General features: G+C 37.6%; 4 protein-coding genes and 1 pseudogene across 8 annotated transcripts; 3 read left to right on the forward strand and 2 right to left on the reverse strand.

Moving 5' to 3' along the window:
• The first annotated feature begins 6,155 nt into the window (after nucleotides 1-6,155).
• Nucleotides 6,156-10,101, forward strand: LOC113292999 (katanin p60 ATPase-containing subunit A1-like). 4 transcript variants are annotated; one of them, XR_003331997.1, is made up of 10 exons: nucleotides 6,156-6,510; nucleotides 7,061-7,429; nucleotides 7,543-7,604; nucleotides 7,694-7,799; nucleotides 7,957-8,040; nucleotides 8,185-8,369; nucleotides 8,974-9,110; nucleotides 9,215-9,287; nucleotides 9,402-9,571; nucleotides 9,861-10,101. XR_003331997.1 is itself a non-coding variant. In XM_026541785.1 (6 exons), exons 3-6 carry the CDS (start codon nucleotides 7,594-7,596, stop codon nucleotides 8,242-8,244), a joined length of 267 nt encoding a protein of 88 aa, XP_026397570.1. In that variant the 5' UTR covers nucleotides 6,156-6,510; nucleotides 7,061-7,429; nucleotides 7,543-7,593; the 3' UTR covers nucleotides 8,245-8,797. The 4 variants fall into 4 exon arrangements, 1 of the variants encoding a protein (XP_026397570.1); XR_003331996.1 differs by having other exon boundaries at nucleotides 8,974-9,287; nucleotides 9,399-9,571; XR_003331995.1 differs by having other exon boundaries at nucleotides 8,974-9,287.
• Nucleotides 10,102-12,415: 2,314 nt separating this feature from the next.
• On the forward strand, nucleotides 12,416-16,818 carry LOC113298536 (nudix hydrolase 10-like). Of its 2 annotated transcripts, none has more exons than XM_026547303.1 (9): nucleotides 12,416-12,853; nucleotides 13,946-14,169; nucleotides 14,305-14,370; nucleotides 14,517-14,654; nucleotides 14,877-14,954; nucleotides 15,051-15,101; nucleotides 15,192-15,226; nucleotides 16,041-16,149; nucleotides 16,477-16,818. In XM_026547303.1, the coding sequence occupies exons 1-9, from the start codon at nucleotides 12,694-12,696 to the stop codon at nucleotides 16,687-16,689; spliced, it is 1,074 nt and encodes a 357-aa protein (XP_026403088.1). In that variant the 5' UTR covers nucleotides 12,416-12,693; the 3' UTR covers nucleotides 16,690-16,818. The 2 variants fall into 2 exon arrangements, with proteins under 2 accessions (XP_026403088.1, XP_026403089.1); XM_026547304.1 differs by having other exon boundaries at nucleotides 14,892-14,954.
• Nucleotides 16,819-17,034: 216 nt separating this feature from the next.
• LOC113298535 lies at nucleotides 17,035-19,648 on the reverse strand (annotated as a pseudogene).
• Nucleotides 19,649-20,489: 841 nt separating this feature from the next.
• On the forward strand, nucleotides 20,490-20,897 carry LOC113295289. Its single transcript, XM_026543636.1, has one exon. It carries the CDS (start codon nucleotides 20,490-20,492, stop codon nucleotides 20,895-20,897), a length of 408 nt encoding a protein of 135 aa, XP_026399421.1.
• Nucleotides 20,898-22,892: 1,995 nt separating this feature from the next.
• LOC113295290 lies at nucleotides 22,893-25,172 on the reverse strand. Its single transcript, XM_026543638.1, has 3 exons — nucleotides 23,828-25,172; nucleotides 23,213-23,710; nucleotides 22,893-23,101 (listed from the first exon to the last, which is right to left on the reverse strand). The coding sequence occupies exons 1-3, from the start codon at nucleotides 25,170-25,172 to the stop codon at nucleotides 22,893-22,895; spliced, it is 2,052 nt and encodes a 683-aa protein (XP_026399423.1).
• Between the last annotated feature and the right edge of the window lie 983 nt (nucleotides 25,173-26,155).

A 26,155-nucleotide genomic window follows, 5' to 3' on the forward strand; every position in this document is an offset into this window, starting at 1 on the left:
AAAATTCAAATGCCAAGGACGGAAATTCCCATAACGAGCAGGAGGACCGCACGTATCTGGCTATCTGCGGTAGGACGCCATCCTTGCGGACCTGGAACCCACCCCCAAGCCCAGGGACCAACAACCTCAATAACAGTTGCGTGCCATTCATAGTCATGATCACGCTTGATCCGCTCACGAGTAGGAAACACCAGTTTGTTAGTAGAATTCTCTGTACCCGGGACGTACTTCACCTTAGCACCACTTACTTCACTCAGAAGGCGGATCTCACCACGAGGAGCGGCAATATTCCGAAGACTCACACTCCACGGTTTACGATTCCTACTGTTAACATAGTCACCGAAAGACTTGTTAAAATTCTCAGGCGTATACCACTCCCTTTCCTCAGGATTGGGAACATAAAGAGTCATCATTGTCTCTCCTTTGCTCCGAAGATAACACTCCCTCAGTGCACGAAGATAATTCCCATGAAGTTGGGAAATAGAGCGACAGTGTGTGTTCTTCGAAGAACCCTCTCGACCAGCCAGCACATCATAATAAAAAGAATCCCCAGACTTGTACAAAGGCAACATAAGACCCGCTTCAAAGGCCCCCACCGTGGTCAGCAGATGAAATTCATCAAACTTATACGTCGATATCATCTCATAAGTAATATCATCATCAGCAGCGTAAAAACGAACATCGAATAGCTGAAGACCATGTTTTCCTTGAAAACCTCCAGATCAATATGTTTGAAGGTCACTTTCTTCTCCCCAACAGCGACGCTGCGTATCTCCTGAGAAATATCCTCCTCCACGGGATCAGGCGCAGAATCCTTCGAAGGGTTTCTCTCGGAAGCTTTCTCTTAGGATGAACCTTAGATACATCAGTCCTCGAAACCACTTCTTTCGAAGACCTCCCCTTGGGTTGAGACACTGGAGGGGGAGGTAGAGGATGTTGATGAGACGCGGAAGGAGGCGCCACTGAACGAAGAGGTAGGACATCCCGCGTTCTCTTAGGATCATCACGCGGATTGACCAAGGGAAGAGAAACAGCATACCGGGAGCCAGGAGCCTCTTTTGGCTGGTCCCCCTTCTGCGTATTCCCTCTATGCGACTCACCCCTCTTAGAAGTTAAGTGCCTCTGACCAGAAGAAGACGAAACCCTATGAATGCGGGCATCACCTTGGGAAGATTTAGACGAACCTCCACCAGGCGGAGAAACATCAGGATCCCTACGCGGAGGAGATCTACGCGGACTAGGCGGTGGAGTTTGATAAGAAACCCGTGGACGGTCAGCCATGTCTGCGTAGTACACAAACAAGTTTCAGATTTCCGCGGAGACAAAACGAAAATCAAAAAACCCAATTTCATCCAGTTCTTCATAATCATGAACCAGATGGAAAATAAGGGGAAATAACAAATAGGGGCAAGCATGCACGAAGGAAGATATCATTACTGTTTGTAATGACGAACAGGGGCAATAATCATACACACATCTATATATATGTTCTTCATCACAAACACATATAGCAACAACAGAAAACGAATATATTTTTCAAAAGATAATCAAAAACAGGAGAACCACCCACCTATAAATAAAAAAGCCTCGACGAACAACAGCAGCAGCAGAAAGCTTCGAGGAACAACAACAACAGCAGCAGAAAGCTTCGAGGAACAACAACAACAACAGCAGAAAGCTTTAAGGAACAACAACTGCAGCAGCAACAAAGACAAAAACAACAGTAGCAGCAGCAACAATTAATAACAAGGAAACAAAAGCAGGGAACAAAAAATCAAAGTTCTGAGGAAAGAGAAGGAATGAAATTTATGACTAGAGAATTTTCACATTCCTTCTCATATATATGTACAAAGAGAAATAAAACCGCCCCACTACCCAAGAAGAAGTTATTGCAAATAATGGGGAACGTGCCCTAAAATCTAGGAAAATAATAAAGAGAAGACGAAGAGAGTAACACGTTTTTTCTTCCCACTTCGACTAACCGCCCAGTAGGATGAAAAGGGGAAAATGTAGGTACACATTTCATCTTCCGCCACGTGTCCACAAAGACACACGTGGAGGACATGCGGTAGAGAGCATCAGGATATGATATCACACGTGGACAGCCAAGAGACGCGCCTTGTCAAGATAGCGTCGCCACCCACCAGATCCAACGGTAGAGGATCGAGGAGACAGAAACACTAGAACACTGCGAAGCACCGGAGGATAACCCAAGAGTCACTTTATCCTATCCTCAGAAAGATCTAAGATCTACGGCTAGGGATAGTCAGACTGACGCAGACAAGACAGGGGCACAGGACAGCTGTCTACCGCGGACAGACATCTCAACTACCCGCATTAAATACCCTCAAACAGCATAGTGTCAGTCATCCTGTATTGGAAGCGCAGATAGTACTGCATATCCAGATAGAACACGCAGATGCAGCCGAGAACACGAAGACTTCTGCGTGAGTGGCACAAAACACAAGAGGATAAGGTTATAACGGGCTTCAGAAGTGGACCCCACGTAATCTCCCTATAAATACCCCTCTCCCCCAAGTGAAGAGGGAGGCGAAAAAGATTGAGAGGAGAATAGGATAGAGACAGAGAGATAGAGAAAGTGTAAGTGAAGTTCCTCCTGCTACGCAGGCTTATGTTGATCTCAAAGTCATTCGACTATTTCTGTAACCTTCATACATTTAATGAAAAACCCAAACCAGCAGACAGAGAATCATATAAGTTAATCGTTTTTTCTATGTTCAGGCATTTATACTTTATATGTTCAATTCGATACTTATGGTATATCATGTTCGTACATTTTATACTTCATCCACTATTTATCTTATTGTATGAACTAAGAACATTGATTGTAGTTGATGAGACGAGGAAGAGTATTAGAACTCTGAGTCAAGGATTCGACATAACCAATCCATTCCTCTCATGCGCAGCTTATTTACTGTACTGTCATGAGTCTGCGCGCATTATTTGTGAATACTCGGATGACATTGATCTCTGTGTTCACAAATACATTATAAAGAATCGAAATAAAACCTTCAAAAACATTACTTCCTTCGGAATTGCAAGTACAGTCCTTTCAGAAGATAGAAGATGACACCAAAACCATATTATTACTTCGACCCATGATTTTATTTTCTCTCAAAAAGGGCATTACTAACAATTTGGCATTACTAACAATTTACAAGTAACCCACCCTCCGCAGAGTTCCATTATAAGTGGTGCATTTAAGCACATTTTGGTTGTTTAGTACTTTCTTTACGGATTAATCAAGTCAGCTATGTAGGGATTATGGATTAGAAAAAGGCATATATTTTACTTTCGTATTAAGCAATGGCTTCATTTTATTATACCTCTCATTTCCTGTTGTTGTCATGGTTACGTTTATTGGCAATGTAGAAATATATCTTTAATTTTATGCTCAGAACTATCGTTGGCCGTAATGGTAAAGGGGTTTTATAACGTTTCCAGTTATGGGTTCTTGTAACATTTGGGATGGTGCTACGGCATCCCGTCTTTAAAATATTGTGATGATTAGACATTGTTGTTGTCATGATAGATAGTTCATACAATCTCACATAAGAGATAATTGCTACTAATTAGGGTAATTCATATTATCTAAATAAATATTAGACATCCGCTATGCGGTTCAACACAACTCTACAAGATTGTTCATATCATCTGAAAGTCTTGGTTACTGCTTTACAGTTCATACCGTCTATTCAGATATTATAGCAACTTTGGAAAGTATATATCATTGGAAACTGGCCAATGGTGGCTGGTAACCAGAACTACCTTGACGTTGGAAACTGGCTATCTGTTAATTTTGGAAATTGGTCGTCTGTTAACTTTGACAATTGGCCGTCTGAGAATTTTTGGCCATCTGTTAATTCTTGGCAACTGGCCATCTGTTAATTTTGGCAGTTGGCCGTCTGTGAATTTTGGCAACTGGCCTTATGTTATTTTTGGCAATTGGCCGTCTGTTATTTTTGGCAATTGGCTGTCTGTGAATTTTGGAAACCGGTTGTTTGTAATATTTGACAATTGGCCATTTGTGAATTTTGGTAACCGGCCATTTGTAATTTTTGACAATTGGCCGTTTGTTAATTTCAGGCAACTGGCATATGTTATTTTTGGCAATGGGCCGTCTCTTTTTAGCAACTGGTCGTTCCTCTTCATTGGCAACTGGCAAATGATAACTAGTATTCGAGAGATACAATGTATCATCATAGTGTGAAGTTTGAAATCATTTATCTGATTCGTTGACCATTGTGCTTGTAGGATTTCTGAGGATTACGGTATGGGACATATGCTCAGAAAATCCAAAAAATTTGAAAGCCCTATTTCTCGAGTGGCGTATTAGGAAGTTAGAGCCTGCCAAGCGGGTCATAACCAGACCCGTTGGACGCAGAAATTTCTTGGTCTGTCACATTTATTTTGAAAGATAAATGAGAATAATCTATCCTTACATATGCACCATGATATAGTAAAAATAGTAACAACTTTATCTCTCAAAGTGGCATCATTTAACTACTTAGATACCCAATATGTTATACTAATCTTCATGGTAGAATCCTGAAAAATCTGATTTCTATAAGGAGTAAGAGTCCAAACAGGCCGAGAAAAAGAACAGTGAAAGATGATATGCTCAGCATACTCAAGAGTATTCAGGTTACATATATCACACTTCTTATCTTGACCATGACAAAATCTAAAAACAGTGGTCTTAGAAGGTAAGATTCCTTCGTGACATTTCCAGATAAACAATTGAACTTTGGGGAGGATTTTCAACTTCCATAAATATTTATACATTGGGTTTATAGAGTTAGGATTTTGCATGTGAAGGAGTTGACCTGAGATTACTTTATATGCAGACTTTACTGTGAACTGGAAATTCTTAGTATATGGCCAGAGGAAATCCTATTACTAAGGATAGTTTGAGCATTACAAGGAGTGAAAAATGCATTGACTAGAATTTCCATATCTTAGTCTCATAAATCAATGAAATCAAACACAATATAATTAGGATTAGGTGCAGAAACATGTAAAGGGATAACATGATTTTGAAACCGTTTATCTCTGAATGCATGAACATTTTGGCCATTCCTAATTTCCTAGTGAGAATGTTTAGAAATGAAATCAAGACCAAAGAAAATGATCTTCCATACCCAAGAGGAGTCTTGCTTTTTACTCTCTCCGTTCTTTTCTAGTAGGCTGGTTTCTATAAATAAATGTTTCAAAAAAATAGGCTGGTTTCCTAATTGAGAAAGTCAAATGTTACTTTAATTTTTTGGGACCACTTTTCTCTTAACTTCTTTTGATGACAAGTGTCATGTGGACCATTTCACTTTAATTCTTTTGCTGACAAGTGTTATGAGACCATTTCACTTCACTTCTTTTATTGACAAGTGTCATGAGGACCACTTTCAATGATTAGTTCTCTTAATTTCCTTAAGTTTCTCTAAAAACAAAACCAGCCTATTAAAAAAGAACGGAGGGAGTATTATAATAAAAAACACGACCATGTTTAAAATATTTCCATCTAAGGATTTTGGCGAACAACTCATCATTCGAGTGTACCAATTTCCATGCATTTTTACTTAACATAAATAAGTTAACATGTTTTAGGTTTTGAAAACCAAGACCACCTTGAAGTTTACGGGTACAAACTTTATTCCAACTAGTAGGATAAAAACCACCAGGTCTAATTTTACCCCATCAGAAATCCCTTTGGGAATTCTCCATTTTTTTTGGAGAATGTTATCAGGAATCATGAAGGTATTCATGTGATATATATGTAGTGATTTTAACACATGTTAAACCAGGATAGATCTACCAGCTTGCACTACACCATTTTTCATGATTAGTAACTAGTTTTCGCAACAGCTTTTCCCCTGTTGCGAAGTTTCTGTTGCGAATGTTTTTGCAAAACTTTCGCAACAGTTTGCCTTAGTTACGAAACTTATAACTTGTTGGTATCTGTTACGATTCGCAGCAGATTGGAAATGTACGCGTGCGACTCGCGTGTGTGGCTGCCCACACTCTTAGTTGACTCGGTTTAGTTGGCTATTCAGCTCATTCAGATCAAAACTGACTCATCTGATTATTATTATCGAAAGAAATCTCACTCTATCTCATTTTTCATTCTTTTCTATTCTCTTCTCTCTCTCGTTCTCTTTTCTGGTTATTAGGTTTCCATTACTTTGATTTCAGAGAAGTAATAAGTCTTAAATCAGTAATATCTCTGAGATTAAGGTTGAATGATTTACTGATTTCAGAGATCTCAAATCCTAAATCAAGCTCTAATCTGATATCCTAGAACTGACTTAGCAGTGCCGTTCTCCACCATGATTCGATCTATCAATGGAAGTAAACACATTCCACCATGATTCGATCTCAGTTTTTGCATTATATTCTTCGATCTATAACCATCTTCTTCGATCTATAAATATTTTTGGCGCTTTGAGATTGAGCTAGTTTCGGGTTTTGTCAAAACCCAAGAAATTTGAAATTTTGGTGAGTTCAAATTGTCGTAGTTTTTTCCTTTTGAGATTTTGATAGAAAGTTGAAAACTTTCAAAGAAATTGATATGAGTTGGCCTTTTGGGAGTTGAAATCCTGTGAATAAAATTGATGCAATTTTGTCTTTTTTAGATTGATTTTGTTTTGTTTTTATTTTCGAACTCTTGTAGTGTGTTAAATTTAATACCCTAAAGTTTGAGAGTAATTTGAACATTTTGGATGGTGTAGGGGATATGTTGGATACACAGTTCTTCAGAGATTTTCTATTAAAGCTATAGCTTCTTAGAGAAATTGTTGATTCGGGATTTGAGCATCCATCTGAAGGCAATTTTTTTTACTTGGATTCTTTTATGTTTTTGATTTGAATTAGCTATTTCTTTGTGGTATTTCCTTGTATCAAGTTTTGTATTAAGATAATGGTTCAGTTGGATAGTTTTGATATAATCCTGTTGATTCTTGAAATTTAATAGGTGCTATGGCGATTGTATTTTACTTATTTTACATAACTGGGTAATATATTTTGAGATGTGTTGTTTGACTTGCAGGTAAAAAACACTTGTTCTGCGCTCCTGGTTTTGAAGGAAAAAATTTGTTGATTACCATTTCCATTAGAGTTCTCAGAGATCTTTCTTACTCACTGAGGTTCCTCGGCTACAGTTTTTCTTTTGGTTCTCAATCAGTTCAATATGAATGCATGCCTCAAGCTATTTTGGGTTTGGATGTTATCTGTCAAGAAAAATCTAGGTGGAACTGAAGAGATATGCTTTCATTTTAAATTTTGTGTAGTCGGTTATAGTTGCTGATATTATTGGTCCTCTAATCCATCTGCTTCAAAATGCTGAGTTTGATATCAAAAAGGAGGCTGCTTGGGAAATCTCAAATGCAACTTCTGGGGGATCCCATAAGCAGTTCAAGTACGTATTCATTCTATTTTTCTTGGGTTCAGTAGCTTTGTGCTCTGGTTTAGTTCTTATTTGATGAGTTTAATTAAATCTTGAATCCTAATCTTAATCTTAATGTGTGATAGGTACTTCGTGGCTAGTTAATTTGATTTGGCTTCTAAACTGTAGTTCTAGTTATGCCTGACAGGTTGATCTTTTATCTTATTATCTCGTATCTTTGTATTTAAGGAAATCTTTCTGATGATTGATGTGTATGTTTCTATCCCAAATTGACAGGCAGTTGGATGTGCAAGGGATGAAAGTTAAAAGCTGGAATAATGAGCCTGTTGCTGGACAAGTTGTTGCTCTAACTTTGTGTCACACACGAGAGTTGGTGTACCGGGTTTGTGTTCGTATTTAATTTTTATATCATGAATCTTCTATCTTCCGATCTAGTTTCTTAAAATGTCGTGTGCTAATCTATGAACAATAACCATATAAAGCATCAGCATAGCTCTTGAATGTTCTGATTCTTTTTTCCTTTCTGAATGCTGAATCAGTGGTTTGGAGATGCTGAAAAGCTTACCAAGGCTCTTTCCTCTTTTGCTAGCAAGTTTTCCCCTGTAACTAAATTTGTCTATGAGGTGAGGACTTTGACACCTTATGGAAAGAATGAGCTCATTCATTTGTGCATATTCCCAAATTTTTCTTGGTTGTGCTTTTTTTGGATTTAACTTTGCTCAAGTCTCAACATACATCGTTTACTGTCCTAAATTTTGTTGGTATAGGTTGACAGTTCGCTTGGTGCCCGAGGTGGTGGCTATGAACATGAGGCAACTAGAAAATGAGAAATGGTCGTCATGGCATCTTGGGATGGACTGAGGTCGAAAGACAGCCAAAGAATCCTTGTTCTCGGTGCCACGAATAGACCATTTGACCTTGATGATGCTGTTATGCGTTGTTTGCCAAGAAAGTGAGATATCTAAAATGCCATCCTTTGAGTTCAACTTTTTGCTAGGACATATAGTTCTAATTGGTAGACAGTTTTACTCTATGTACATAGAATATTTTTCAGGCAGTATCATATTGAGTCCGAAGTGCCGTATATGAACTGTGGTTTCTTTTCTGTCTTGTTGTCCGTTAATTATCAGTTAACATTCCAGTTGTTTATTATTAATGGACATACAGTTGAAGTCCATTAATTATAGTATATACGGGTCAATGTAGGGCGATCTCTTTACTAGTTAAATTTTTGGAAAATCATTGTTTATCGTGAGAAATCAAAAGGTACACATGTCACAATATTTAGAATTAAATGTCTAGATCTTATCTTTCTTGGTAACTTATGTTCATGGGCTTATCCTTTTGGCCAAGGGTAATTTGCATGAGCTCACTACATCCCTTAGCCCATGCTATGTCTCCTAAAAATAACAACAGTACCAGGGTCCAATGAAAAATTGGTCAAGGAAAGGGAAACCAATTCCGAGCTTTAGATGGATTTTACCCACAAGTTGCTTCTGAATCCAATGGTATTTAGTTGTCTGAGTGTATATCATGAATCCATATGTTTATTGCAGGCTTTTGTGAAGTTTCTTTAACTGAGAGAAGTGGCATTTGCTTGCTTCGGTTAGTGTTTTTATCACCTTGCTTGGTGCTGACTTTACGAGAATGGAATCTTTCGGCAAAGTTGAAGAGTTTGTGGAGACTCTGTTAAGTAATAGTTATTTTTTTCTTTAAATGAAGTTTCCTCGCTCGTTTGATAATGGTATGTTTTTATTCTTATTTGATAAGTCGAAATCTATTTGATGAACATGTTAGTGAACTAGATAGAAGTTGGCAAAAGGCTTCCAGGTGCATCCGCAAGACTTAACACATGCAAAATTCTCAAACGGTGTTAATCCATCCAGGCACTTTCTTTGTTTCTATGTAAAATGCTCCCTTTTATTATTCTTATCTTTCGTGATGGGAACTGGATGTTGATTTGTTTCACTTTTTGTCTCAGTAGGTAGAAGATAACGGAGAAGAACATGGAACCCAAGGAGAAGAGGCTGTTGATGTTGATGTTGATTCTACAGATGGCGCTATTCTTGTCAACAGTAATGAAGCTGAAGAAGAATGGGATACAACTAATGAAGGAACCTTATCATCCTAAAAGCAATTGGTTTGGCTAAATAGGTATGTGCGTTTCTGAAACTACTCTGAAACAGGCAAACAAATAATTTGGCTAGCTTTCGTTTTAGTTAATCTTTTTCATATCTATTGAACTTAGATATATGGAAGAAAAACAGTAGTCCTCGAGTTCTGAAATCACTTAGAAAGTGGGAAAAAAAATTCTTTACCACTAATCTTTTTAGCCAACCTTTTTTAGTTCACGTGTCAATGAAAACTGTTATTTGTTTCCCTGTATTACTGTTACAATTATTTTTGACAACGGCTACTCTTATGGTGTACATGGGTTTTGCAGGTCGCAGATATGAGCAGTAAGTGCGACTATTTACAAGGCTGGTTATGAAGCAACAAGAAGCTATACTTGTTTGAGCATGTAGGTAATGAATGTTGAGCTTGTCTCCAGCCTTGTGCCTTTAAGATTGTATCTACTACTGCTATACAGAATAAGTCTTTAGTTTATGATTTCATGAGTTGCCTAAGTTCTATGATGGTTGGTGTTTATAATTCAATGTATGAAATGACTATGTATTGCCAAAGTTATGTCTCTTAGAAACTTATGGGTATATGCTTTGAATGTTTATGCCTAAGAGCCGAAGAATTTCACTGTAATTTTGCCTGAAATTGTTGCAGGGGAATGATTTCCAAATGAACAGGGGAACTGAAGAATTAACACCTGATTAAAAAGTAAATAAATAGTGGTTTTGACCGGTCCAAAACCTGATTTTGACTTGATTTGACCAGGTCAAAACCACTATTTTCTTGATATTGCAAAAAATTCGCAACTGGGACTTGCGAAATTCCAGTTTCGCAACTGTTTGAAGCTGTTGCGACCATCTAATTTCGCAACTGTTCTGTTGCGACAAACTCACATTGCAACGATTGAAAAATGTTGCAACCGAAAATTCATAACTGCTTATGAGCCGTTGCGAAAACTTGCAACATCTACTTTCGTTACAGATTCAAACTGTTGCAACCCCTCTTTGCAACTGAAGCAGCCTGTTACTAAACACTAAAAATGATGTAGTGTTGGTTCATCTGTTTACCTTGTCATTTAGCTACTCACTTATCACAATATTCTTTCAGATGGTTAAAAGAATCAGAATGAGACATAGTAATGAAAATATGAATACCTAAATATTTTTCATTAAGACCAATTTTTTTGACATTGAGATACCTAATAGGAGAAACAACCAAATCATGATGAACATTATTACTGAAGAAGCAACTCGATTTTTGTATATTTATTACTTGACCTGAAAAGAGGCTGAAATCACGAATAAGATTCATGAGGATATCAGCTTCTTTATGAGAAGCTTTAACAAAGATAAGACAGTGATCTAGAAAAAGCAGATGACTACTAGACTAATAGAGGAAAATTTAGTCACCTTTATAGCATGTATAAGTTGGCAGTTCTCAGCATGGATAAGGTACCTTGTGAAAGCTTCCATACAAAGTATACACAGGTAAGGAGACAAGGGGTCTCCTAGCCTCAAACCCCTAGTAGGTTTATATAACTTACGGGGAGTCCCATTTAGCAATATAGAGATACTAGTGGTACTTACACATTGAAAAATTAAGTCACACCAATGTTCATTAAAACCAAAGGATCTAAGGATATCCATAAGAAATGACCATTCGACCCCGCCAAAGGCCTTTGACATGTCAAGTTTAAGACCCATTACTCCTCACCTATTTTTTTTCCTTTTCATGGTATGCACCAGCTCATGATAAATAATAATATTGTCTTGAATGTTCATATGGGGAACATAAGAAGACTGAAAATGACTTATTATCTTTCCCAAGAGTGGCTTCATTCTATTTACAATGATCTTGGAGATTATTTTATAATTAGAATTGCATAAAGGAATTGTTATGAAATTAATGGGGTTAGCAGAATTATTAGTCTCGGGAATTAGGGAAAGAAAAGTATGATTCATTCTCTTTTAATAAATGTTTAGAATTAAATAAATTCTGGACAGTTTTCCAAACATCGTCTATTGGAAGATTCGTATTTTCTTTATAAAACCCAGGAGGGAAACCGTCTGCCCCTAGAACAGTCCAAGGAGTCATTTGGTTTATAGTATCTCGAGTTTCTTGCTGAGTAATATGTCTGAGAATATTATTATCGGCTTCAGAGATGCATGGGTCAATATAATTTAAAATCTCATTGTTCTCATAGGGATTAGTTGTGGTACATATAGAACTAATATGAGAAACCAACAGATTCTCAACGTTATAATGCTTCCTTCTATTGACAGAATTATGTTAATAACCGGTATTCCTATCAAATGATCTAAAAAACTCTTGCTTAGACTTTTGGGCACAAAATTCTTTTTGAATTTTCTGCCAGTGATCTAAGTCTAGTTCAACTTGTTTGATGTGCTCTAAGTTCTGATTATTATAGGATAAAGTATTTGGATTGTGGAGCTCACCATTTAGAGGTTTAACTTTTTGGTCTATATTGCCAAATTGATGGATATTCCACTTCTTGAGATCATGTCTAACGAATCTCAGTCAATTGGTAAGTTGGTAAGGAGAACTCCTAACATACTTAGATAATTGCATCTCTAACAGAAGGGTCCTTACCCCAGGATATGAAGTATCTATATGGCTTACAACCCTGAAAAGACATGGGAGAGGTCTCTAGGATAATGAGAATATGATCAGTGCCTATGATGCCAATATAAATCTTTTACAAGTCCATAGTATAGTAGCCAGAGGCCATTTCCCAAAGCCTTATCAATTCCGACACAAATAAGATTATCCCCACTTTACCTATTATTCCAAATATACTGAGTGCCTATATATCCTAGATCGGATAAAGTCAGCATCGTCAATAACTTGTTTTGGTGGTGGGTTCATTTAGAACCACTGTCCCTTTTTACAGGGAGACGCATCTATGACGTGGAAGCAACATTGTTTCTTATTTTTTCAAAGTATATCGTTTAGAGATTGCTATTGTGTGTACCATCATCACTTCCAATTTTCAGTTTAGAAAATCTTCAAGAAACAGTGCATATCACCCCGCTACCAGTAATCTACAAAATTTTTTGATAACAATACAAGTATAAACTTCTCTAGTTTTCAAATTGCGTAGTCAATTCAAATCAATCTTGACTGTATATTCGATGTTTAAATATCTATACCGATTACCATCTGCATCCGTGCTATTCTCCACGACAAGAAAACTTACTACCGTTTGTTCAAATCCAAGTTTCAGTTTTTCAATCAAACTTTGCAATCTTCGAAAGAACAAGTCTAATTTTGGTGCCCTATTCATTCCCAAAGGTACGTTTCAACTTGCAATCCCATTTCTCTATCTACTTTTCATTTCATTTTGTTCATTTGACAGCTAGTTGTTGCACTTCACCGATCAAATTTTGTAGCTGAAATTCCTGATATATACGTATTTTCAGAAAAAGAGAGTACATTAAAGTGTTCAGTATTGTCTAAATTGATCTCTCTATGAGAATACGCAAGTTCTACAACTAAGTTAGAAATGCCAGTCAAACAAAACTTGGGATGATAATCATGAATTATGAATTGGATCACAAAAACAACAGAAACAATTATTTGGGTATTCTTGATCGAAGTGGGGATGAATTACGTTATATCCGTAGAGTGTGTTTTTTATACTGCCTCCACATAGAACAGGTTTAGCACTTCATCGCAACACGTCACCTTTTCTTTCTTTCTTTTTTGATTGAGTTGGCTGTGCGCCCCCTTAGCCACCCATGCTTCCTTATCTTTGGCTCTAATACTCAATAAGTAGCAGTACGACAGAAATTTTTATATATTGATTGATGAATTGTGAACTCAGAGGTTGGTGAGCATCGGGGATAGCGACTGATTTCTTGTTTTACTTATGGTATTTCTATTGATAGTTGTTTAGAGTTTAGACATTACTTGAGCTGTAAATTAGCTTTGTTAACCTGGGTTTTGCATGCTGCTGATAGAATTAAATTGGTTTCTTTGACCCCCATTGTGCCAGAACTAAAATATTTAAACAGGTTACTCTTTCCATTACTTGCTTATATCTTTTCTTCTGTGTTGCCCAACCGTGAGTCTGCCGAGGCAGTACTCTTGATGGTTTGGTTTCGTGACAGTTAATTCATGAACATCGTGATCAGTGTCCATAAACCATGCTCTTTAAGTGCAAGCATTAATTCGTGGCAGGGTCCAGTGTGAAAATAGTAAAAAGTTGTGAATATTCACAGCCGTTTTAGAGCTATATGTTTCAAATCCTCTTGGCCTCTTATACCAAATGCAGAAGGATCCTATTTCACTAAGTCCCATACTTACCTAAACAACAACACAAAAGCATGTCAATTTTAATATTAATTGCAATGCATTTGACATCTTTGATTCTTGATTATTCAGATATCCAGGTTAGAGTTGTAAGCCTACTGAACATCAGATCTATGTCAAAATCCGTAGACTCATCATCAGATATGGAGCTAGTTATAACAGAAAACAAAAACCATGAGCTGCTTACTGCAGCTTATGATAACTATGGAGGAGTAACTGTAGAGATTAAGGATCCATTGGACTGTGAAATATTCCTTTCTCTACTTAAAGCTTCAATAAAAGAATGGACACAAAAGGTGGTGGTTACTATGGTCATTTCATTTCGATACGTCAATGTTTAACTAAATGTGATTTTCTTTCTTCTTCTTTTTGTGTACCATAAAATCACTAAACATGTTATATTGATGCAAATTGTACATACTCTATTGCAGGGAAAGAAAGGTGTTTGGATTAAACTGCCAATTGAACATGTAAATCTTGTTGAAGCTGCAGTCAAGGTTGATTATCTTCTCTCAACCAAGCTGTCAGCGACAAAAGTTGATATCCTTTGTGTTTGATTGCTTCCATTGATTCCAGAGTGAGAATTTGTCATTCTTTTCCTAATGTTTCCGGTTTCCACAAACCTGCTATGCTTAATTTTCAGGAGGGGTTTTGGTACCACCATGCCGAACCAACCTACTTAATGCTGGTATATTGGATTCCTGAAACTGTTAATACTCTTCCTTTAAATGCTACACACCGAGTTGGTGTTGGTGCTTTTGTAATGAGCGACGAAGGAAAGGTACTTTCATGGTGCAGCTATTTTTAGCTCTTTATAAGTTAATCTGGCTACCCACAAATATAAGTCCCAACCTAGTCACTTGTATGATTGACATTCTCGTTTTGTGCCATAGTCATGATTGCGGAAAAACATACATTGAAAATGATCATCTGACTGTTTTCTAGAGGATTGATTTTGTTAAAATTACTATGTTCTTTTATTGCTTATCTCATTTGATGGTAGGTGTTAGTAGTACAGGAAAAAAGTGGGAAATTGAGGGGTTCTGGTGTCTGGAAATATCCAACTGGAGTTGTTGATGAGGTACTCCACACAGCATTGAGTTCTTATTCTTATTATATCCATCTTATTTATATTGTAAGCTAGCAACCTTTTACTAATAATCATTTCTATCGACAGGGTGAGGATATATGTACGGCAGCTATTAGGGAAGTTAAGGAAGAAACAGGAGTGTGTATTTCTGTAAAAGTTTCTCTTAATTTGCCATGTTTGAATAGTGAATAGATTGATTTATGTCTAAGTTCTGTTTTTTATGTTCAGATTGACTCAGAATTTGTGGAAGTTCTGGCGTTCAGGTAGGTGTCTATATCCAAAAAAAAATTACTTGCAATTGCAAATACAAAATGGTATACCTATATCTTGCTCGAAACAGTAGAGCTCATTTTGATGCTTGTGTTATACTGATCCATAATAATACCTCTCCTTTGATCAGTTCTTCCATCACTCAAAAAAACTTTGACCTACTTTCTAAGCATAACCTCATTCTTCCTATATGATTGCAGTTCACTTCATCATTCTTTTCCTGTATTTTACATATGCAATTCCATTGCTGCTGTTGTTATTCTAATTTTTGGGTTAGCACTTAGCAGACACTTTATGAGGTAGTTTTTAGCAACTCATGAGTGAATATGACATAATGATTCTACTTATTTGAATCACAATCCCGTAATATAAAATTGAACTATTTAATTCGAGGTTTTGATTGGCATGTATTTGTTTACCAACCTAAAACTGCTTTCAGAAAATATAAAATATTTATGTTTCATTTAAGAGCCTCATCAAAAAGACTAAATGAAGTAATGATGCAAAATTCAATGTGATCAAAATTCAAAAGATCCAAGTTATGGCCTGTTGCATTATGTATCACTGTCCATTAAAAATAGTCAAGTAGGATGTTGACATGACTCTGTGTGTCCACCAATCATCATGTCAAATCTTTATATCAACTAATTAGAATAAAGCACGGATTCGTAATATATATATAGTAGATTTGTTTTTCTTTCCTTTTCTTCTATCTTTCCTGAATTTATAGGCGTACTTCATATTGTCTTATTGCTCTCACCTTCCAATTGTGAAAGTTCTTAAACTCTTAATTGTTTAAATTTACAGGCAAAGCCACAAGGCATTCTTTGAAAAATCAGATTTATTCTTTGTGTGCATGATGCGGCCCCTCTCATTTGACATCGAGAAACAAGACCATGAAATTGAGGCTGCACAGGTAATGGCTCGTCAAATTAACCTAAAAGAAATCTCTAAATAAAATTCAAGCAAAAGCTAGACTTTACATCTATAAGAATCACTATTCTAAAGAGAACTGAGCAAACTAAAATATACATGTTCAAATCTTCCCACTCTTCTGTCTGTTAAAGCTAACTTAGGGAGATGCACAGGGGATTGATTATTTCTGGTGACTGGTTTGCTTGATCTCTCTTAGGGATGAGAGAAAATCGTCAACCCAGAAATGAAATGAAACCAAAAATATAGTAGAGGGCACTGTAAATTGATCAAACTGATGGAAATTCGTCATTGTTGCTATTTTTAACAGTGGATGAGTTTCGAGGAATATGCCGCCCAACCTTTTATCCAAAAAAACGACATGTTCAAGAATATTGTGGAAATCTGCTTGAAGAAGAAAGGTAGCGGGTATTATAGCGGATTTTTCCCAGTTTCAACAAAATCAAGTTTCTCCTATAGAGAGAGCTTCTTGTATTTAAATAAACGGGATCTGAATAGAACAAGTAATGATAATGAACCCTAGAAAAGCAAGGCCTTCAGGCAATATCTCTACTTCTTAATATACTAATTTATAACCTGTCCGGATGCAAGGGTACATTATATTTTCTGTGGCAATTTTATTCTCAATTCCGATGTATTTCTTTGTTTCTAACTTGCGTGAGACAATTTGGATATGTTGTACAATTGAATTTAAGTGTTATGGTCCCTGCTACTTGCTGTTTTTGTGATGAAGATGAAACTGCAGCTACCTCAGATTTGTCAGAGAGATTTGGTAAACATTTAACTAAAGTGTTTCACTGGTAAGAAAAAAGTCGTTCCAACGTAAGCAAAATTAAAAGATGACAGAAGCTGAAGGATATAAGCAGTATTAAAGACAAACACTTAGAAATTGAAACTTAACAAGCCAGACATCTGAATATGTTTTTAAACACCAAACTTAAAACAAAACTCTTTACCATCTTGCCACCGCCTGTCAAGCACCCAGGCTTGCATCTGAATGCCTGCTAAAACAAAGACAAAACAAGCGATAAGACTGCAATGATAACAGATCAAAGCAGACCACAAACAACGATTATATAAAAACATACGCCTCCTAATGAAAAAAGGACAGTTCCTTCCTACGACTGCTGTTCTCAACATCACCCCTCTACCCAAGTGCACGCTTCATTTCTTCTTGGCAGCAGACTTGGTGACCTTGGCACCTGATGGGTCTTTCTTCTCAACTTCCTTAATAACACCAACAGCAACTGTCTGCCTCATGTCCCTCACAGCGAATCGTCCAAGAGGTGGGTACTGAGAGAAGGTCTCCACAACCATGGGCTTGGTTGGAAGCATCTTAATAATACCAGCATCACCATTCTTCAAGAACTTAGGCTCCTTCTCAAGCTCCTTTCCAGATCGCCTATCGATCTTGGTGAGGATTTCGGCAAACTTAACAGCAATGTGAGAAGTGTGACAGTCAAGGACTGGGGCATAACCATTACCAATCTGACCGGGGTGGTTCATGATGATCACCTGGGAGGTGAAGTTGGCTGCTTCCCTGGCAGAGTCATCTTTGGAGTTGGAAGCCACAAAACCACGCTTGAGATCCTTAACAGCAACATTCTTAACGTTGAACCCAACATTGTCCCCTGGAAGAGCTTCTTGGAGAGCTTCGTGGTGCATCTCCACAGACTTAACTTCAGTAGTCAAACCAGTGGGTCCAAAAGTGACAACCATTCCAGGCTTGATGAAACCAGTTTCAACACGTCCCACTGGCACAGTTCCAATACCTCCAATCTTGTAAACATCCTGAAGTGGGAGACGGAGGGGCTTGTCTGAGGGCCTCTTTGGCTCAGAGATATTGTCAAGAGCCTCGAGAAGAGTTGGTCCCTTGTACCAGTCGAGGTTGGTGGACCTCTCAATCATGTTGTCTCCCTCAAATCCAGAGATGGGAACAAAGGCAATTTTGTCTGGGTTGTACCCGACCTTCTTCAAGTAAGATGAGACCTCCTTCACAATTTCATCGTATCTAGCCTTGAGTACTTGGGGGTGGTGGCATCCATCTAAAGTTATCAAAAAATGAAAAATATTATTTGAAACTAGTTGGTATCATACAATGTGGATAAACATACTTGGAAACTTAACTATACAAACAAGATTGTATTTGAAACTAGTTATACCTTGTTACAGCAGCAGATCATCTGCTTGACACCAAGCGTGAAAGCAAGAAGGGCGTGCTCACGAGTCTGGCCATCCTTGGAGATACCAGCCTCAAAGCCTCCAGTGGTGGAGTCAATAATAAGGACGGCACAATCGGCCTGAGAGGTACCAGTAATCATGTTCTTAATAAAGTCACGATGTCCTGGAGCATCAATAACTGTGCAGTAGTACTTGGTGGTCTCAAACTTCCACAAGGCAATATCAATGGTAATACCACGCTCACGTTCAGCCTTAAGCTTGTCAAGAACCCATGCGTACTTGAATGACCTCTTGTTCATCTCAGCAGCCTCTTTCTCAAACCTCTCGATCACACGCTTGTCAATACCTCCAAGCTTGTAGATCAAGTGACCAGTGGTGGTCGACTTCCCAGAGTCGACATGTCCAATGACAACAATGTTGATGTGAACCTTCTCCTTACCCATATTGAGTTATTAGCAATAAACTGCAGTATCCCATCAGAAGAACCATGAAATAGAATAAGTGACATCTCTTAGAATCAAAAGAGATACAATTTCCAAGAAAGAAAAACTGAAACAGCAAACACGAAGAACTCTCTGTGATAAGAAAGGTACATAAGAGACATGCCAGTGGTTTTTCATATTGGTGAATAGGTTTGCATAACATCACAACTAAATATCATGGTAAATTGGAAGTAAAAAGAGGAATGTGAACAGACACAAAAAAAAAAACAAAAAACAAAAAAACTCAATACCAACAAGACGCAGAACAGTTCCGATGTGTGACAATCTTATACAAAATCAGCATGATCAAGCATGAATTAATAATATAATGAAAACAGACCAGCACTGACTATCAAATTAGGCAAAATCCAAGATACAAGTACAGATACATATGAATCTACGAGAACTGATTAACGAAATTGAATAAATCAGCCACGAACATGATAACACTGTTCCATATGATCTATCTCTTGGTGTAATTCGATTTAACATGAATGATCATCATGAACAGAATTAAAAAAAAAAACAGGAAAAACCAAAAAGATTGTAGACAATTTCTGCTTCAAAACTTAGCGTTTAGAAGGACAAAAACATATAAACAATTAACGGAAACTTCATGATCTGAATTCAGACCCCAAAAACAAAGATACAATTAGATAAATACAGGAGAAAGAAAGGTGGAACAAACCTATAATAATATCGCCTAGCTTGAAGTTCCCGCGGCGTATAGAAAAAGGAGACCGAGGAAATGTTAGGCTCCTTTTGCTTATAAACCTTTCACTTTAATACTCCAGAGTATTGTTTAGGGCTTCACTCTACGGCTTCATCTCGTACCGTCGATTGTATGTGTAGATAAGCGAATCTTAACTGTTAGATTTTACGATCAAAAACTATGGGCGGCTCTGAAATGTTAGGTGGAGATGCTCTGGAGTATGACGTGGAATTAGTTTACGTGGCGTTCCTTTTCTTGGTCCCCAAGAATAACCAAGTCCAAGTGTAATTTTTTTTAAAACAACAGAATTGTCCTTTTTGTTATAAAATGCACGGCATATGCATGGATATGGTGGCTATCCATTTAGCATCGTTGCTACACCAGGCTCCTTGTATAAATACCTTGCATGAGCAACTTGTATAAGCTACTTAACAATAATAATCTACTTGTTGAATTGGAGTAACACCTAAAGCTAGTGGGTGTTGAATTGCATGGCTTGCATGCAAGCTAGAGGTGCTATTACTACGTAACTCTTTACATGTAATGTGACATCTAAACTAGGTGGTGTATACAAGCTAACACCTTTAGAACTTATATAAATAGCTCCCTTAGCTAATGTATATATCATCCCAATTTTCTTAAGTGAATAAGAAATTATCTCTTCTCCCTTATTACTCCTCTTGATATCTAATTTGAGTTTAGTGATTAGTTAATACTTGCATTAATTATTGTTAATATTACTTTGGAAACATGATACGTTATCAGCACGACTTGCTCATTCTAAAGTTGTTGCTCCAAAGTTTTGGTTAACAAAGCGCGACTGGCTTGTTCTAAAGTTACTGCTCTAAAATACTGTTTAACAGAAATAGAGAAAGAAAAAAAAGAGTTTGTTTAGCTATTTCAAGTTGCAGTCGACGTAAAAAAAAAGTAAGTTTGTTTAAGCTTATGATGTCGAATTTAATTAAATTTGACTTTGCTCCTCTTTTGCCTAAAGGAGGGAATTATATTTCTTGGGTGCTCGATGCTGAATTTCATCTTGAAGCTAAAAATCTTGGTCACACGATCAGGAACGGAGATAGCATGACAAGTGAACGTGCTTGTGCTGCAGCGGATCTGCGCGGACACCTCTCTGCAACTCATAAAGATGAGTTTATGGCATGCCGGGATCCCCAAGTATTATGGGACTCCTTGAAAGAAAGATATTATCACTTAAAGGTGGTCATGTTGCCAAACCTTAGAAATGAATGGATTCATTGGAGATTCCGGGACTTTAAATCTGTTTCAGACTACAACTCTGCACTGTACAGAATTACTGCACAATTACAGTTGTGCGGTGACACGGTCACAGTGTACTAATCTTAGTACAAATTGAACACCGATTAAGAAGAAGAAGTAACTCTGATTCAAAGAACCAGCCTCAGGGTTTTCTTTATCAAAAATGTTCATACTCTTACAGACGCACAAACGACCAATTAAATACATTATTGGATCTAGAACAACCAATACACGAGATACGGGTGGGAGAAGACGGCTAACCAATTAGATAACAGAATCTTCAGCTAGCCGTTGAGAGCTAACGGTTAAAAACTGGTGATAAAGGCACCCAACAGGATGGATAAGGGCCACCAGGTGATAAGTAAGGAAGCTAGAGTATGCCATTACCTCCCCCTTTAAGACATCCTTGTCTCAAGGATAAAAAATCTGGAAAATGAGCTTTGATTACAGAAACATCCTCCCAACTAGCATTTTCTGGAGAGGAATTGGTCCAATGTATAAGCAGATGTTGAACTTCAGAACCATTTATGGAGATGACCCTGGAATCCAGTCGAGAGTGTGGAACTACTACCACCTGACCTTCATGGTCCACCACAGGGAGAGTTGGGGAAGGTATCATAGACTGTCCAATCTTCAGCTTCAACTGAGATACATGAAACACAGGATGAATCTTAGCTGCAGAAGGAAGTTCAATCTTGTAAGCCACTTGACCAATCCTCTGTAAAACCTTGAAGGGACCATAATACTTTGTAGAAAGTTTAAAAATTTTCCTCAAGGCAACTGATACTTGTCTGTAAGGTTGGATTTTAGATACACCAAATCCCCAATGTTAAACTGTCTATCAACCCTCTTCTTGTCAGCATATAGCTTCATTCTCTCCCGGGCCTTTGCTAAATTCTCCTTAAGTATCTCTAAGATGGCATCCCTCTGCTTTAAATATGTCTCCGCAACAACAACTGAAGTAGTGATTGTGGATGGGAAAGCCAAATAAGGAGGATTATACCCATATAAGGCTTTGAAAGGTGACATCTGTAAGTTGGTATGGTAACTTGTATTATACCACCATTCAGCTAAGGGAATCCAGTAGTGCCACTTCTTTGGTTGCTGGCTAGTCATGCATCTGAGGTAAGTTTCTAAGCAAGAATTCACTCTTTCTGTTTGGACATCAATCTGAGGGTGATAAGCAGTGCTCATATTGAGGCTGGTACCCAATGTTGTGAATAATTCTTGCCAAAAATTGCTGGTGAAAACTTTATCCCTGTCAGAGAAAATTGAAACTGGCAACCCATGGAGCTTGAAGATGTTATTCAGAAATACCTTAGCAACAGAGGCAGCAGTATAAGGGTGAGAGAGAGCCATGAAGTGGCTGTATTTTGTTGGCCTATCCACCACCACCAAGGTAACATCCTTCCTCTCACTTGAGGGCAATCCTTCAATAAAATCCATTGAGATGTGTTGTCAGGCTTGCTCAGGTATTGGCAATGTGTAACAATCCTGTAGGAAAAGAATGAGAGTGTTTGTTTCTCTGAAAAACATCACAACTGCTAACAAAGCTAAGAACAACTTTCTTCATGCTAGGCCAATAAAAGTAAGTCTTAGCTCTAATGTAAGTTTCCTGAACTCCGGAATGCCCTCCAACAGCTGAATAATGGATAGAAATCAATATGGTGTGTCTCATATCATTTGATGTGCCCACATAGAGTATGTTCTTGTACCTGAGGAGGCCTTCTTGATAAGAAAATTTTTGGACTGCATTGGAATCGACCAGTAATTGAGGAATTAAGTGTTGTGCTTTAGGGTCATCAGTGTAGATAAACACTAATTCTTGAGCCCATTTGGGAGAAGTAGTAGATAGCAAATTGCAGGTAGCAGTGTCATGGGATCTTCTAGAAAGAGCATCAACTACTTTATTCTAAACTCCACTCTTATATTGGATCTGATAGTCAAACCCTAACAACTTCATCAACCATTTTTGTTGAAGTGTGGTAGTGATCTTTTGGTCCAGGAAATACTTGATGCTCTGGTGATCTGTCTGAATGAGGAATTTGTTACCTTGTAAATAGTACCTCCATTTCTTCACTGCTTTTCATAAGTAGAAAGGGATAATGCCTTAGGACCAAGTGATTTACTGAAGAAACAGATGGCTCTGCCTTCTTGCATCAACACAACACCATTACCAACTCCACTAGCATCAGTTTCTAGCACAAATTGTTTGGGGAAATCTGGTAAAGCTAAAACAGGGGAACTAACCAGGGAAGCTTTGAGATTATTGAAGGCTTGAGTGGCTGATGGAGACCATGAGAAAGAATTCTTCTTAAGAAATTATGTGAGAGGTTTGCTGATTAACCCATAATGCTTTATAAACTTCCTGTAATACCCTGTGAGGTCCAAGAAACCTCTCAATTCCCTCAATGAGGTTGCTTGGGGCCAAAAAGTCATTCTTTCCACTTTAGCTGGATCAGCAGCCACTCCTTCTGCAGATATAATATGGCCTAGATATTCCATTTTACTCTGAGCAAAAAAGCATTTAGAGAACCCAGCATATAACTTATGTTGTCTGAGTAACTGTAAGGTGATCTCCAAATGTTGAAGATGAGTAGATAAATCAGGGCTATAAACCAAAATATAATCAAAAAATACCAAAATGAATTTTCTAAGATATGGTTGAAAGATTTCATTCATCAAAGCTTGGAAAGTGGCAGGGGCATTAGTGAGCCTAAAGGGCATAACCTTGAATTCATAGTGCCCATGATGGGTTCTAAAAGCTGTTTTAAAAATATCATAAGGGTGAAAAAGAATTTGGTGATACCCTGATCTCAAATCTATTTTGGTGAATACCCCAGAACCAAATATTTCATCCAACAACTCATCAATAATTGGAATAGGAAATTTATCTGTAATAGTGATGTCATTCAACTTCCTATAATCCACACAAAACCTCTAGGAATTGTCCTTCTTCTTTACTAAGAGAATGGGAGAATAAAATGGACTATGACTGGGCTGAATAATACCATGATCAAGCATTTCTTTCACTAATTTTTCTACCTCAGATTTTTGAATGTAGGGACATTTATAGGCTCTCTGATTAGGAGGTACTAAGTTTGGCTGTAAGGGAATGGTGTGGTCCAAGTTTCTTGTAGGTGGTAAATAAGTAGGTTCCTGAAAGACATCCTCATAATAATGTAATAATTGGGATATGGAAGGAGGAACTGGTTGAGAGGTAGTTGAAGGAGTGATAGAAAACAAATGGCCTAATAAGCCATGGGTATTCTTCTTGAAGAATTCTTTAATAGCTTGACTACTCATCATTATGAGAGAAGAAGAATTTTTGGCACCAATTAAAGTAATTGTCTCACATTGGTGTTGGAAAGAGATGCTGAGCTTGGCAAAGTTGAACATGACATTACCTAATCTTCTTAGCCAGTCTTCCCCCAAAATAATGTCACAGCCTCCCAAGGGAAGTATCCTCAAATCCCCACTGAATTGGTAATCTTGCATTGAACATTGTATTTGAGGACACACTCCAAAGCTGACAGTCCTTTCTCCATTGGAAACAGTGACCAACAAATGTGCAGTAGGTTGAATTTCACAATGCAACTTGGTGGCTAAAGCAGAGTCAATGAAGCTATGCATACTACCAGAATCAATTAATATAGAAATTTTATGCTTCTTAAGCAGACCTGAAATTCTAATTGTGTCACCAGAGATAGTTCCAGTAAGAGCATGTAGGGAGATTTCCATGTCAGAGTCCACTGGAGTCTCTCCTGCTTCCTCAAAAACTTCTTCTTCTACAGTAACATCCTCCTCCACAGGAGCTTCAGCACTAAGCTTAAATAGTATTTGTCTCTTATACCAATGACCAGGTTTATAAAGTTCATCACATTTGTAACACAGTCCCTTAGGTCTCCTAGCCTGCATTTGTTCTTGATCTAATCTTTTAATGGGTGGTATAGAGGAAGAGTTGGTGGGTGTGTTGGGAGTATGAGTAGTAAGACATGGTTTGTAGGCGGATGGTGGAGACTTAGGTGTACTGGGAATGGTGATGATTGGTTTTGGAGGAAAATTAGACTGAGAGAAAACTCTGCTGGTAGAAAACGAATTGGTGATGGGTTTTGAGAATGGTTTAGTGGTTCTATATAGCAAAGAGTGTTTCTGCTCCTCTATACGAGCTAATGAAAAGTCCTCCATGAGAGATTGAGGATGAAACATCAAGACAGAACCACAAATTTTCTCCTTCAATCCACTAATGAAACTCAATATAAAATAATCCTCTGTAAGATATTGGTTCTTGCTTAGCATAATAACCTTAAGAGCTTCAAATTGTTCAAAATATTCTTCTACAGAATTAATTTGCATCAGTTTGTTGAAAGCACCAACATAATTATCATTAAAAGGGTTTTCAAAACGAGTACAAATACCAACACATAAGTCATTCCAATTGACAGAAAATTTACCAATATGAAAATTTAAGAACCACTAATCAGCTCGACCATCAAGATGAAGAGAAGCTATATTCACTCGTTTTCCATCCTCAATTTTATGGATCTGAAAGTAACGCTCACATTTTTGAATCCATCCTCGAGGATTCTCACCATCAAAGTGAGGAAAATCCAGCTTAGGCAAACGATACGAGTTTTGATTGTCTCGGTGAGAATTTAAAGACCCAAAATAAATTTCACCAGAATGACCATGAGATCCAGAAGCTCTATTAGATTCACCACCATTGGGAGATACTGGAATCTGATGTTTAGCCAAAATCAACAGTTCAGATAACTGAGAATTTACCTGAGACATCAGCAAATCATTAACTTCGAATTTATCCTTGATATGAGCAGAATTTTCCTCTAGACGTTGGTCGAGCTTCGCCAACTTGTCTTCAATGGCAGAAAATTTCTTAGTAGTGGTTTCAGATAATTCACGCACAGTCGGAACGCCCATTGTAGATCAGAACAACTCTGATGCCAATTGTACTAATATTAGTACAAATTGAACACCGATTAAGAAGAAGAAGTAACTCTGATTCAAAGAACCAGCCTCAGGGTTTTATTTATCAAAAATGTTCATACTCTTACAGACGCAAAAACGACCAATTAAATACACTATTGGATCTAGAACAACCAATACACGAGAGACAGGTGGGAGAAGATGGCTAACCAACTAGATAACAGAATCTTCAGCTAGCCGTTGAGAACTAACGGTTAACAACTTGTGATGAAGGCACCCAACAGGATAGATAAGGGCCACCAGTTGATAAGTAAGGCAGCTAGAGTATGTCACACAGAAGAGTCTAAACTGGAGAAAACTTTCAGTATGTTCCATTCGTCTCAGATCGTACATCA

Source organism: Papaver somniferum, chromosome 7, assembly GCF_003573695.1.
Source record: "Papaver somniferum cultivar HN1 chromosome 7, ASM357369v1, whole genome shotgun sequence".
NCBI lineage: Eukaryota > Viridiplantae > Streptophyta > Magnoliopsida > Ranunculales > Papaveraceae > Papaver > Papaver somniferum.